Source organism: Mustelus asterias, chromosome X (genome assembly GCF_964213995.1).
Source record: "Mustelus asterias chromosome X, sMusAst1.hap1.1, whole genome shotgun sequence".
NCBI classification, from domain to species: Eukaryota; Metazoa; Chordata; class Chondrichthyes; order Carcharhiniformes; family Triakidae; genus Mustelus; species Mustelus asterias.
The window spans coordinates 1,436,974-1,451,705 of NC_135834.1; the positions used below are offsets into that span (position 1 = coordinate 1,436,974).

At 41.6% G+C, this 14,732-nt stretch overlaps 2 protein-coding genes across 4 annotated transcripts in view; one reads left to right on the plus strand and one right to left on the minus strand.

Moving 5' to 3' along the window:
• Window positions 1–10,996, plus strand: part of cdk4 (cyclin dependent kinase 4) — a 42,761-nt gene extending 31,765 nt beyond the window's left edge. For all 3 annotated transcript variants that reach the window (XM_078201020.1, XM_078201022.1, XM_078201021.1), the window contains one exon: window positions 1–10,996. In XM_078201020.1, coding sequence (XP_078057146.1) covers window positions 1–90 — 90 coding nt within the window. In that variant the 3' untranslated portion in view covers window positions 91–10,996.
• The window catches only part of LOC144481876 (tetraspanin-31-like), an 18,421-nt gene continuing 13,944 nt past the window's right edge, over window positions 10,256–14,732 (minus strand). The window contains exons 4-6 of the mRNA XM_078201023.1: window positions 13,575–13,715; window positions 12,654–12,761; window positions 10,256–11,560 (exon numbers count right to left, since the gene is read on the minus strand). Coding sequence (XP_078057149.1) covers window positions 11,486–11,560; window positions 12,654–12,761; window positions 13,575–13,715 — 324 coding nt within the window. The 3' untranslated portion in view covers window positions 10,256–11,485. The remainder of the gene's footprint in view (window positions 11,561–12,653; window positions 12,762–13,574; window positions 13,716–14,732) is intronic.

Consider the following 14,732-nt stretch of genomic DNA (forward strand, 5'->3'; position numbering starts at 1 on the left):
GAGTTACTGGCATTTAGCCCTTATAAAAGAATCTCGGCCTTCAACGCCCTGCAACATCCTTATTTCCAAGGCCAAAGTCCCACGGTTTAAGACTAGTAACCTGTGGTGGAAAGAAAAACTGCCTGTGCCTTTGCCTGCAAGCCACCACCTGGGTGCTACTGTTACAACTGTCCTACAGATGTGCACAGCTGGGGGGAGGGAGGGGGAGGGTGGGTGTGCAGAAAACCAAACATTAACCAACTTGAGTTTGTCATAATTTGGGAAATATCTTTCTTTCCCTTGTGTTGACTTGTAAGGCTCTTGTTCCTTTGGGCAAAGGAAGTGGAGCTTGGAATGTGTCATTGGGTAGTTCTTTGAGGCAGTTCTTGCTCCGCTGGATTGCAGTTCTTGGCCAGTTAGAATGAGATCTCTTCTCCTCCAGCTCTCTGCATGGTGTTATTTTCTTGATAAATCCCAATTTGCCCTCTGTTCACATGGTAAAACTAAACTGGCACTGAATGTGAGCAGAAGGAATTTGGTGCCATTGGAAGAGGTACCTATCTGCTGCCTCCCTTGCTTCCATTTCTCTCTCCCACCCCCAACCTGTTTTCCACTCTCTCTCCAATTGGTAGGTTGCATTATCTCTGGCATGGCTCTAGACAATGACGCTTCCTAAACTGATGATTTCCATACCAAGAGGAACTAAAGATTTTAATGCCAAGATTACATGTTGCTTCACACTGCCCGGCAGTAATTCTTCTGTCTCCCCTAGCCGCCATTTAACTATTCATTGAACTTCTTAAAGGAGCCATGCCCCATAATTCCTGAGTGTTTTGATATTTAACATCATGGTTGACTTCTGGATGCTCCAAAACACTTTACAATCAATGAAGAACGTTTGATGTGTGGTTACTGTTGTAATGTAGGGGAAATAGCAGCCAGTTTGCGCAAGCAAGCCCCCACAAACCGAAATGTGATAAATGACCAGATCATCTGTTTTTGGGGATTGATTGAGGGATAAATAATGGGGATACCAGGGAGAACTCTCCTGCTGCTTTTCCAATTGTGCCATGGGATTCTTGCGGCCAGGCAGGGCCTTCGTTAAATGCTTCATCGAAAAGATGGAACCTCGGGCAATACGATGTTCCTTCAGTACTGCACTGGAGTGTCGGCCTAGATTTTGTGCTTATGCCTCTGGAACAGGGCTTGAACCCACAACCTTTTTGACAACTCCAAGGTAGGATGAGGCACAGAAGTACCTCTGCAGCTGCGGACAGCCGACAAACGGGGTTTTCCATACAAATCTGTCTCCCCTTCGTGTTCTAATATTGTCTTCCTGGCTGAGCTACCTCTATGCAGCCTGTCCTGAAACATGGGAAGACGAGCAGATTTGTGGCTAGCTCCGTCTGCCATCCAACTCTTCACATCCAACTCTTGTGCAGCAAGAAGCATGTTCGCCAAATGTAGTCGCAAGGTGGTTAATGGAGCTGGAAGTATTTGATTATCAAAAGTTTCACTCAATTGTTTGTATTTTCCCCATGTCAACTAATTGAGTTGCTCCATGATTGTAGAACTGTGCAATATAGATTTAAAATTCTAACACACACCCTCCTTGCCAAATCGTCTGCTTTTTACTGGTGCATGGGAGCCATGGTTTGGGGCAGATGAAGACACCCATTTGTCGTACTGAATGTCAGATACAGTGTCTAGAACTGGAACAGTATCAGTCTGAATAAAGACCCATTCCACACATTGAAGGCCAGTCTGTGGTTTACTCAATGGGGAAAATGCACAATTCCGAATCTGGCAAAGAAAATCAGCGTGCCCCAAGCTAATGCAAAACTTGGCCTTTTTGTGTCGCAGCAATTTCTGCACTTGCTGGACTGCATTTGGGATCCAGGAAAGAGATTGACCTGCATAATAGCCTGGGTAGAGTAAGTGTGACAATTCCCCATGTGCTGTCATTGTGTTCTATCTACAATCTGCTTTTTCAAGCGTCAAAATGTTCCTCTGGTTGGGCAAAAATCTTCCAGAATACCCCACAACCTGCCATTCTGGGATGAATTGCTGAAACTGGCCGTGAGAGTGTTACTGGCAGATTTTTTTTTCTTCACTAAACTGCAAAAAGTACCAACTTTAGCTGCAGTTTTGGGGGAAAACGTTCTCCACTTGACTCACCCCTGGCTTATAGGTAGTTCCAATGTGATTTTGATCCATTATGCAGTGCTGCCTCTGTTTCAGGTTGGGAAATTGACCTGAAATGAATTGGTTGCAAACCTGTTGGCAAAGTGTGCAGTCCAGAGTCCATTACATGTAGCGTGTGTATATGTTGTTCCCTTTTTTCTTATTAGTACAATTTTCTGTTGTTAGTGCACAGGCAGGTGAAGTAACTGTTACTGAAGCCATCAGTTTTTGTTCCAAAACTTGCTTCCTAAATGGCAGCAATAAGGAAGTCACTTCATTCAGTTACACAAGTAATTTTGGGCAATCATTCTTTATTTCACTGTCCAAGTTTAGAATAAACAAAACTGGCTGTGCAGATACCAAAAGAGAAAATGCTGGAAAATCTCAGCAGGTCTGGCAGCATCTGTAAGGAGAGAAAAAGAGCTGATGTTTCGAGTCCAGATGACCCTTTATCAAAGCCATGTCTGGCTATCCAGATAGTCCAAACGTTGCTTTCATAAATTCTGCTTAAGTGGTCCCTTCCATCTCCTCCCAGTTGTGCAATACTGAACTCTCTCTCAATGTTGGAAAGGATCATAAATTGGATCCACCCATTAAATTGGATTTAGGATCCTGACGCTTGAGTTTGTTATTGGATTCCGGGTATTGAAATAGTTTATGTAGTAATGGTCATCTGGCCCTAGAGGGCCTCGGAATGCTTTCTGAAGTTGGTATATTCACAGCTGGTAGTGCCATCCTCATTTTTATTTGCGTCACTTGGATTTCTTTGGTGCTGATCAGTTGGAATGCAACTGTCTGTACATTTTAATACGTGACCAGATCTAATGCTGTTGTTTGTAGCTTACTAACCAGGATTGTAGCAGGCACTAATTTGTTTTCCAGCAAGGAGTGGTCTTCACTTCTCACAAAGCAGTTCATGTTAATCGTTGGGGGCAGTAAAGTACTGTCATGGGTTAGGGCTTCCCTTCTCTGTCTATAGTGACAGGTTAATTAGACCTGTTGCTCACTTCAAACCTGTCCGTGCCCACTCCCACCTCTGCCTTTCCCAGGGATCAATCCCAGTAATGAGGCCAGAGAGTGGCAGTCTTCGAATGCCATCTTCCAGTTGGCTATGTGGATAATTATGACTGATTTAAGCCTGCAATTAAAATATTAGGTTGGCCTTCACCTGGGGCATGGTATAATATGAACATACAACTAGAAACAGGAGTAGGCCTGATCACACAGTAAAATGCTCATTACTGAGTGATTTGATCGGCCAAATGGCCTCCTGTGCCATAATGACACTTTAACTCTAGAATATGGTCGTCTACTGGAGGTGAGTTGTTAGGTAAAACTGATGTGATAAAATGGACTGTGTATTTGTGTGTGAAAGCTTGGTTAACATGGGGAGTACAGTATAACGAACGGGATTTACTATTTATAAATATTGCAGTTGATTTCAACCTGCTGTTCTTGAAAATTACCCACAAAGCTGACTGGACCCTTTTGGTGTCTTTGATACATGGAGGAAACAATGGATGAGATCTTCCAGTCTCTCCCACCCAGGGCCCAGAAATTCCCACCCGAGGTCAACTGACCTTTTTAATGGTCTGTTAAATTGTCCATCCTGCCTGTGACGGTTACCATGTGGGGGAGATCGGAAAATTTACCCCAACATGCCTCTATTCTGTAAAGTGAATAGATATATAAACAGAAGCTGCTGGAAACACTCGGGTCTGGCAGCATCAGTGGCGGGGGGAAAGTGTTAACATTAACATAACCTTAACAGCTTTTGGGGGGGGTTTCAGGTTTCCCCTGCCCCTGAATGGCCTGCCTGTAATGTTCTGCCCCCCCCCCCCCCCCGCTGTTCTGTACTCCCTCTCGCAACCACTTATGAAGATAAGGCACGAGTGTCGGTGGATCTCTTTTACCTGCAAGGGCTCTTAATCTTCAGGAGGTGGAAAAAGTGTGCTTGTGACAGTTGCATTGCACACCAGTATGATTGTAAAAGCAAAGCTTGTCCTTTAGTAACACAAGCTACCCAATCATCACCGAAAGCCACAAATATATCTGTAATTAACGCTTGGAGGGGCAGTATTCATTGTTTTATCACTTGGTGTTACATTATTTAAATACACTACACTCTGCAATATAATAAGACTGTGTTGGTGTCAGTTTGAAATAAAGTTCTCTTGCAATCTGTGGGATGAGATTTTAAAGCATGGAAATGTGACCAGATTAGGTGAACATTAAATTAAGAGTGTTCCATTAAGTTCCAGAATAAGACTACTGGAAACATTAAGCAGATTCTATACAATTTACAAATGAGTGTCCTTATCTAATATGCAATGAGAAAGGAAGGATGGATATAAGCAACAATTTGTAATTACTATCCTAGTTTCAAAGTTGGGTGGGTCTATGAATGGGGAATTACTAGTTCCCAGTTCTTTCAACACCCTCCAAAAAAAGTTTCCTGTCTTTATGAAAGGCATGATCTTGAATGGTATCATGTGGAAGATAGTTTTTATTACTGTACAACATTAGAATAAAAGGAAAGACTTGGCAATAATGGAAACGATCCATTGTTTGTTTGGAACTTGAGTGCTATCTTGTCTGCTAAAATATTTGAAGGCTGCTTAATTCAGAGGTGTCAGAATAATGTGATGTTTAGGTATCTGGTGTGGAAACGTAGCAGTGTTTCTTCAGAATAGACTACTTTGAGCTTTGAAACAAAAACAGAAAATGTTGGAAAATCTCAGCAGGTCTGACAGCATCTCTGGAGAGAGAATAGAGCTAACGTTTTGAGTCTGGATGACCCTTCATCAGAGCTAAGAGCAAAGAAAAATAAGGGATTTATACTGAGGGGGTTTGGGGGGGGGGCTGTAATTGGACAAAGGAAATGTAAATGATAACTTAAGAGTGCTAAAAATGTCCATTAAATGATCAGAATGTGAATGACTGACAGAACAGAGATGCTGATGGTTAAGGGACTGCCTGAGGAATGTGGCTGTTGCCCTGAAAGGTTTGGGGGTGGTGGAGGGAGTGTGCAAGATGGAGAGTGAGAATGAAGGGTGATAATGGATGAATGTGATGAAAAGAAATAATGAAATAAATGGAAATGTGGAGGGGAGAGTTCACGCTATGAAGTTGTTGAACTCAAATGTTCAGTCTGGAAGGCTGTAAAGTGCCCAATTGGAAGCACAGTATTTTGCTTTTATCCTAGTTTGAGCTTTCCTGTTTTAAATGCAAGTTTGGCCCTTGTGGTATTGCTTTGGTTGAGGTTCTTTGTCTCCATTTTGATCCAATTGTCAAGCTGCTACCTTGGGGGGACAGGGGGGGACTTCTGCCAAAGCTGTGAGCTGACAGTCAGGTGACTTGGCTTGACTTGCTCTCCACCTCCCTGCAAGAAGTACCTGGCCTCCAGTGTTTACCCCACATTTGATGATATTCAGGAAAGTTACATACCTCCTTCAAGTTAGTGGTTCTGAATGCCACTAAGTGGTTGCAGAATGTACCAGTGATCGTGCCGTTCAGGTACTTGGCTTGTTTCAGTTTGTCACAACTCAACCTAACTCTGATTAGTGGCTCCAATTGCTTTGGTTGGCCAGCTCAACTTAAGAGTAGCCTAGGAGTAACTGATAACCCTAAGTCCACTGTTCAGCCAAAAAAATGTATTTCTTGGGGTAATGTAATTTCCTGCTTGTCCTTTTTATTGTAGTCTTACCCTTCCTCTTTCACTAAGCATAATTGGCCAGAGTCAAATGGGATTGCAACAATTTAAAATAGATAGATAGCACCGATGGTGATTACATATTAGTCAGTTGCGATTGTAACTTGCACTTTGATATGCATATTGTAGTCTGCAGCTATGGATAGTGCTGGTAGTTTCCAACTCTTTAGATGGCTGATCAGGAACCTCTTTCTGCTGCCTGCTGTGGGTACATTGGAAGGATTTGCAAGTTAATACTTGATCTATTTGGTCATGAATGCAGCTTTCTTGGCCATTAAGTCCTGCAGTGGGACTCTATACCTGAAGCTTCTGGCTCAGAGGCAGGGACGTGACACACTGCACCACAAGACCTCTGACCACTATACTTAACCCGCTATATGTAACAAAAAATAGAATGCACTTGGCATATTCCCAAATCTCTTATTGACCTGGTTATTTTGACCATTGGAGGTCAGCTATTTTGGAGTCTGGCATTCAACCAGCTCTGTTGTACACTTTCAGTAATGTAACTGTCAATATTTTTAAAATGTTTGTATTCCAGCCACTTCTAAGATTGATAGGCCAGACATGCAGCATAGTGGCATGTGTTGAAGGGAGACACATGAGCTGAACATGTCCCTATATCTCAGTTGACTTAATGTGGGTTTGAAGTTACAGAAGCAAGTAGTGTAGATTCTGGAAATGTGAAATAAAACTGATATTGGAAATACTCCAGTCTGCAGCAATTGTGGAGATAATGTTTCGGGTAACTTTTTTTTTCATGAACACGGGAAAAGGTTAGATGTGCCAAGTTTTAAGCAAGTACAGAGGCAGAGAAAGGTGGGAGAGGGGAAAAGAAGAAAAAGGAAGGTCTGTCATTGGTTGGTTGAGTGGAAGGCTGGCGTGATTAGTGATGATGGTGAAAGGCAAAAGAAGGTATTGGAACAAATGAAGAAACAAGGAGGATGTGAATGAAAGAATCTATACCAGCTGCTCTCATCACAAAATAGGGCACATCAAATTCTGAATGCTGCAACGTGCCCAGTTGAGGTGCTGTGATAAAGTTGCTACCTCTTCAAAGGTGCTAGAAATTGTTCCACTTGCACTGGAGCAGATGGATCTTGGGTTAACTTTGCTTGCAATGGAGTTGGTATAGGTGTAAAAATAGCAAAACAATGTTGCGTGCATACATGTTGTCTGCCCATGTATTTTGGCATATGGAAATATGCAGTATGTTAAGACTGTATACTTAAACTATCCAAGGGATTTCATCCAAATAAAATGGAGATAAAATACTGTTCCAAAAGTTTGGGGGTACAATTTTGGACTGATGGAGGAGAGTTCCAGTCGGTGTTTTGTAACTTATTCAGCCAGGAAAGCAATTTTAATTTTGTCCAAGGAATGTTTTGTAACTTTACAGATAATGCATAGGTCTAATATTATGTTGTCTATACATAATTGCCAGTTTGTTTCTGGAGTAAAGTCAGCTTATCCATTCATTGTTGAAACGAAGTGGAAACTTGGAAAAACATGGGTGCAGAGGTTTTCTTGTTAACTTGAACATTGTTGCTTTGATACGGTTTTGCAACTTCCTTTGCTGATGTTGAACACCCACTTCTTACCTACCATGGAGTGGTGAGCTTGCCACCTGCTATGTTACAAAAAAATCACAGCATCAACCTGTAGTGTAGTACAATATGATTTAAGAGCCATACCCTTTAATCTTTTCCAAGATGACAGTGGGGAATCTCCAAATCAAAATATGGAAACTTAAGTTTAAAATTTGCATTTGTTTTGAAGTTCTGTTGTGTTTCAGAAGTTGAAATAAACCCCCTTCTCCATTTTCTTTAATGACATGATTCCCTGAACTTGCTCCTCGCCAGGTCTGAGCCTTATGGTCTTTTTGCCTCTTGGGGAAATTCCAGACTTTGGTGAGGTATGGAATGGTGGAACCTATATTTGTACTTCTAATATCCCATATTGCATGGTGCCCCTTTGACTGCCACATGCTACAAAGTATTGACAAGAGTATTATTCATTAGTGAAGCATTTATTGCAAAAGTTTGTTTTCACTTTTTATACAATAAAACATTTTAATGTAAATGTGTTGGTCTGAACCTCTGAAATTATGCTGGAACAGAAGATAGCCAAACCTTTGAGCAAAATCAGCCAAGAATTTCCTCAAAAGGCTTTAGTTTCCCCACAATCATTGAAAATGCACAAGGGTTGTCTCAAGAATCAAAGTATTTCTGACCGTGTTGCCGAGTACTATTACAAATTCCAAGTTTGAAGTACATCCAAATTAATATGTTGTCAATCCTAATAACACAGGGCAGACACTTCCAGAGAAGTTCTACTAATTCCTTGCTCCTGCAGGTCACAAGAACCTGCAGCCACTGAGGCATAACACTACCTGTTTGACCCTGCCTGTGCTTCCAGAACCACCACTCAGCTATTGCCTGGTCTACTAACCAGCAACCACAAACTATTCGAGTTGGCAAAAGAAAATTCGTCCCCTCTCCTCTTTCTCCCTCTCTTTCCCCCCCCAAATGCCAGAAAGGTCTCCAAAAATGTAGGATCAATGTCAACCAAACTAACATAACTCATGGCCAACATAATATCCCAACCATCTCTTGTGCCCCCTGCTGGATTCTCTCCATTGCTACATATCTCTGCTATAGAGACAATGCTTTCAATTATTAAAAAAATCAGTACACCACTGTCTCACCCAGTATATTGCCTTTACAAAATGCAATGAGGAAAATCTGCCCGAATCCAAAATATTTTGAAACCACAGATGACAGCCCAGTTCTATGGATATGGGCTGGGGGAGATTTTCAATATATGCATTTGAGTCTCAAGCAAACGCCTTTTCCTTCAAAGGCAGCAGTTCCACTTTTGACAAATATAAATTCGAGATGTACACTGGGCGATATGGCAGCACAGTGGTTAGCATTGCTGCCTCAGCACCAGGGAGCCGGGTTCAGTTCCTGGCTTGGGTCACTGTCTGTGGAGTCTGCATATTCTCCCCATGGGTGCTCCAGTTTCCTCCCACACCCCAAAGATGTGTGGGTTAGGTGGATTGGCCATTCTAAATTGCCTCCTACTGTCAGGGGGCCTAGCTAGAGTAAATGCATGGGGGTAGGCTGGGTGGGATTGTGGTCGGTGCAGACTTGATAGGCCAAATGGCCTCCTGCACTGTAGGGATTCTAATGAATATTCAAAAGATCAAGCTCTTTTTATCAGAAAATATTCTTGTGCAAACTGTTCAAGCATTTAATGTATAATTTCATTACTAAAATAGTATAGAATACCCATGTGGATTTGGGACACCCATGGAATTTGTACACATTGTGAATGGAGGATTAATGATTATTGCTAGTTTGGTTTATTTTTAAAACTTAATTCTCAATTTACTGCCCATCTTGAGTTGCAGTAGGTGGTGGTGGCCTGCTTAGCCACTGCCAAAGTCTGTTACAAATCAGAGGCCTCACCAAGGAAGACAGCAGCTTTCCATCCCTAAAATGTACATTGGGGATCCAGTTTTTTTTTTAAAGTGACAAATAGCTGTGGTCACTTTTACAGAAAATTTTTGATATTTTAAAAAACTAAATTCAGGTTTGCTTGTAACTACTATAGTGAGATATAACTACCATGGTGAGATTAATAGCCCAAGTTTCTGGATTACTGGTTCAGCAACATAACCATAATGGTTACTATAATTACTCAACAAAATTAAAGGAGTATTTAACATTCATTCTTCCACACCATTCATTAACAAAATACTATGTTGGTTTAAAAAGCCAATGGGGTGTTTTCTAAACAGCACGTAACAATGTGCACTTGAGTTCAAATGGTACTGTACACCTAATTAGCACAGGTCTTTTTTATACCACTGATGCTTGCATGGATCCAGCTTGCAGTGGAGTTACTTGTACGATTCCTGTTGTAATCATTTTCCCCCTCCTCATGGTGGCAATTCTCACAAAGTCTGTTTTAGGTTAGCAACATGTGGGCACATCGCTGACAATCATATCCTGCTCTTTAACTTCCATTGTCTAGTTAGCAAAATTCAGTCACTGAGCTGCTTTTTCACTGATGAACCTTCAAGGCTATTTTTGCATGAACAAGTAATTAATATTCAAAATCTGAAGCCTTAAACTCCTGATTAGCTTCCTTTCTACTCCCAACAGCTCAGTGGAAAAGAAAGTTGAAAACATTCACAAAGGGTTATTATTTTTAACTCAGAAAATGAAAGCAGACCTATGCTAATCGAACGGGTTCTGATTCAGCAGTTTGGTGATTGCATTTATCTAGTTGAGGTATGGACATTATATCCATATACATTGGTGGCACATCATGTGAAGTGAGGTGAAGGCAGCAGACACTTCCCAACCAGGGTTTTGGACTGGATGGTCATGTTTATTAGCTCAATTACAGTGTAGGGTCCTTATAATACTAATGCTGCAGTTTGTTCATAACTTGAGAAAAGACATTCCTCCATCTCCTTGCATTCTAGTTGTGGAGCATAGCTCTGTACAAAGGAAGGAGACAGTATAGCCTCAACTTTAACAAAATTAAAACATGGCTCCATACATCTTGAGAATACTCCCTTAAACAATTCGGAAGAATGACAAAAATCTAACTATTATGATACATCACATTTCAGTGGTACCAACATAACTATATTTTAAACATTGAAGCCAGACAGTTGATGGACATGAGCCATTATGACAGTCTGAACCAGGACTTGAAAAAATTATTTTAATTTAACTCTTCAGTTATTCTTTTTCCCTCCCTCTGCCTACAGCCACCCCACCCCACCCCCCCCAAAAAAAATTAAAGGCAGTCTGCTCACTTTAAATTGCCAGATTAAATGGCGCTACAACTTGCAGCTAGCTCACAGGCAAGTTAGCAGAGAAGTTCAACTCCTAGGGCTGGTCAGGCATGAAGCACTAACCAGAGCATACATGGGTAAGATAGGAAGTTGGCTTCTGCTTTGACGAACATATAGCCAAAGAAGTGGGTCTTGTGGAACTAATTGTGAATTTGAAATCAGTACAGCTGCTCCTACTGATTCCCCATTACCATCAGGTTTAAACTTATGATTGTGACAAGTGTTCCTTGTAAAAGTTATCTGTATAATAAAAAAGGCTCTTTCGATCAATTAAAACCTTTTATTTAAAAGGAAGTTTCTCTCCTTGCCTCCCAATTTCCCCCCTCCATTAACACACCTAAAAACATTAATAGCTGTAATTATGCATTATTAGTCTGAAGAAACAGCAAGCTCTGGACTAATTTTAAAAATTATTTCAAAGTTTGCACACATTTTTCAAGTTCTGGTTCTTACACAAATGTAGCCATATAACCAGGGGCTTCACATCAAGGATGGAGCATTCAGTTAGCACAACCCAAACATCACTGAGTCTCATCAGCCGTGGCATCACAATAATTCATGCAGTCTGGCCAATTTGCTCCATCCCATCATGCATTAGTGAAGCGAAGTGGACATCATTCTTCTGCCTTCTGTACCCATGTGAGCTTTGATGAAAATAATCCCTGGGAAAGATATTTTTTGACTAGCAGCTAGAGGATACAACGGTCATGAGTGTGCAGAGAAAGGGGAGGGTTCTACAAAAAGGCACTAGGGTTTGCTCGAGGGTCCTTCTGGTTCCTAAATCTCACAGCTAGCCAAACTCCAAGGATCTGGGGAGTACAAACACAAAATGAAGATTAGTATGCCTACATGTTTTTCCTCTCCCCCCAGTATATCACATAACACTCATATACATAAAAATACACTGACTATTGACATAAGGTAATTATCTAGGTCGGTGGTGACGCTCACGAAGGGTCATAGGTTCAAGGTGAAGGGGGGGGGGGGGAGGTTTAACACAGATATCAGAAGGACATATTTTACACAGAGGGTGGTGGGGGCCTGGAATGCGCTGCCAGGCAAGGTGGTGGAGGCAGACACACTGGGAACGTTTAAGACTTATCTAGATAGCCATATGAACGGAGTGGGAATGGAGGGATACAAAATGGTCTAGTTGGACCAGGGAGCGGCACGGGCTTGGAGGGCCAAAGGGCCTGTTCCTGTGCTGTATTCTTGATCTAAGAACAATAGACATCCCAGAGCAATTATTTGGCAATAATCTGATCAATAGGTTCAGATCATATCTATTAGCGAGCGAACATCCACACATTGAGAGGATATTATAACATTTATAATCACTCCAGGATATATTTTTGTTGTGAATTTCACAGGGCTGCTTTGATTCTTAACAGCTCTGTAGAATTTAACCCCGGCATCACTCATCATTAATGCCAATGATTAAGGAATTAAACATTGTAGCTGTTACGTCACAAATTTATTTTTAAAATTGCAATTAATCACTAAGGATATTGGATTGGTAAACATTTTATTTGCTAATTCCTACAGCCCCTCAAGATTCCTCCTTGGGCAGATCTTTCATGGCTCGGCTGACGGTTCCCATGCTCACCACTGCCTTGCTTAAGGTCTGGGACAGACATTCAGCCTAATGTCAGCCAGGTTTTCCAGAGTCTCGATTTATATTTTAAAAATATCCAATATAACTGAGAAACAATTAAAATAGCCCAAGACTGGATTGTTGGTAGTCCCATGTGGCATCTGTGAACATTAGGATTTCACATCTAAAGAACCGCAATTGCTTACATTGAGAAACCAATTTTTATTTTTAAAACTGTACCTCGCCCAAGTTATTATGAAAGCGGAGAAACTATTTGTTACTTTACAACGCAACACAACAAACCTCACCTCAGTAAAGCTGAAGAAAAGTCCGACTCCACCCAGGATCCTCAGAGCCTGCCCAGAATGCGTTAGCATGACATTGCCACAGCTTTTACAACCAGTTGTTTTGCAGGACTGTCGAAGAAAAACTAAATTAGACGCACACCATTTGGAATGCAAACTTAAAATACTTTCACCAAGCAAGAAAGATTTAACATTTAGTTTCTAGTCGCTTCACTGAATAGCATAAAAGGTAGCAAGTTGCATAGAAAAGCCAATTTTAACTTTTGGGTTGGGGGAGATTTGGGGATGATTGATCTTTCTAATCTTGCCTTCTCCCACCCCATCCCACTTTTCACCACCAGCATCATAAGTGAAATCTGACTCAAACTTCTAACCATTCCCAAACTGGGGGCAGTGATGTATTTATTTCTAAACAGGTAATTTTAAATAAGGACTCAATTCATCGAATCCCTACAATGCAGGAGGCTATTCGGCCCATTGAACCTGCACCAACAAAGCATCTTACCTGTGCCCTGTCCCGATAACCCCACATATTTACCCCGCTAATCCCCCTAACCTACACATCTTGGGACACAGAGGTAATTCTTTAGCATAGCCAATCCACCTAACCTGCACATCTATGGGAAGAAACACCCAGAGGAAACCGATGCAGACACGGGGAGAATGTGCAAACTCCACACAGACAGTGACCCAAGGCTGGAATCGAACCCAGGTCTCTGGCACTGTGAGGCAGCAATGCTAACCACTGTGCCACTCCATTGGAACCTGATGTCATATTTCTGACTACAAATAGGTTGCTAGGGTGCAATAAAGGTCCATTTGCTGGAACTTCTATGGAACAAGTATGTACCAAATATTACCCTTTAATGCTGTCCAGGGAACTGCCTTTATACAACACCAATAATCCGATGAGAAATTACTCACAGCTTTACACAATGAATAATCAGTTGCATAGATGGTAGCATTCTCTGTATCATTCATAAATCCACAGCAATTCAGCTGGAGTTCCAGATCTTGTCTGGTTGGATCTGACATTCTGTTCCAGGTCAACTTTAGCAGATGCTCCTAAACAATAATAAAACAGAAAATCAATGTGTCACAACACACCGACTTCGACCGAGTATTTTCTGAAGTTTACTATGCTTTCCTTTAGCATAGCAGCATTCCAAATGGGTGGGATGGATTGTCAATGAGGTTAGCTACAAAGATTGGACTTCAGTTCACAACCAAAGTGTTTGGAGTGATGGAGTTTTTTTCCCCCAATATCCTGTTAACTTTTTGTGGAAACTCATTTCAGGAGAGGTGTGGTTTTGGGTATTTACAGCACTAACTTCTGATCCATTTCAAGTTCCAATTCTGATTGGAAGATCAGGAGGGCAGAGCAAGAGAGAGGGAGTGCTTTATCTCTGGATCCCAGTTTGAGCCCATTAATCTAGGCTTACATTGGCTATGTTTTTGAAACTGCTAATTTCTGATAAAGATGAATCTCGGTTTAATGCCTTAACATTCAGGTCCCATTGCCATGTGGAATTATGATGTTGTGGTGATAACAGAGACCTGGCTCAAGGAAGGGCAGGACTGGGTGTTAAATATTCTTGGGTACAAGGCGTTCAGAAGAGGAGGAGGGGGGAGGTGGTATTAGTTAAGGAGAGCATTGCAGTGTTGGAGAAAGAGGATGTCCCAGGAGGGGTCAAGGTCAGAATCTGTTTGGCTAGAACTCAGGAACAAAAATGGTGCATGCAATCATCTTGCTCGGTGTAGTATGTAGGATTGCCAACAAGTGGGAAGGACATAGAGGAACAAATTAGCAGGGGAATTTACAGAGGTGGAAACATTATAGAGTAGTTATTAAGGGGGACTTAATTAACCCTACCTCTATTCTAGTCTATATTTGGGCAAAGGGCAGAGAAGGGCAAGCGTTCCTAGATTGTTTTAAGGAAAGTTTTCTACAGTAGTATGTATCTAGTCCAACAAGAAAGGAACAATTGCTGGACCTGATTCTTGGAAATGAGGTGAGCCAGATAGATCAAGTGTCAGTGGGGGAACATTGAGGAGACAGCGATCATTGTATCGTAAGGTTTA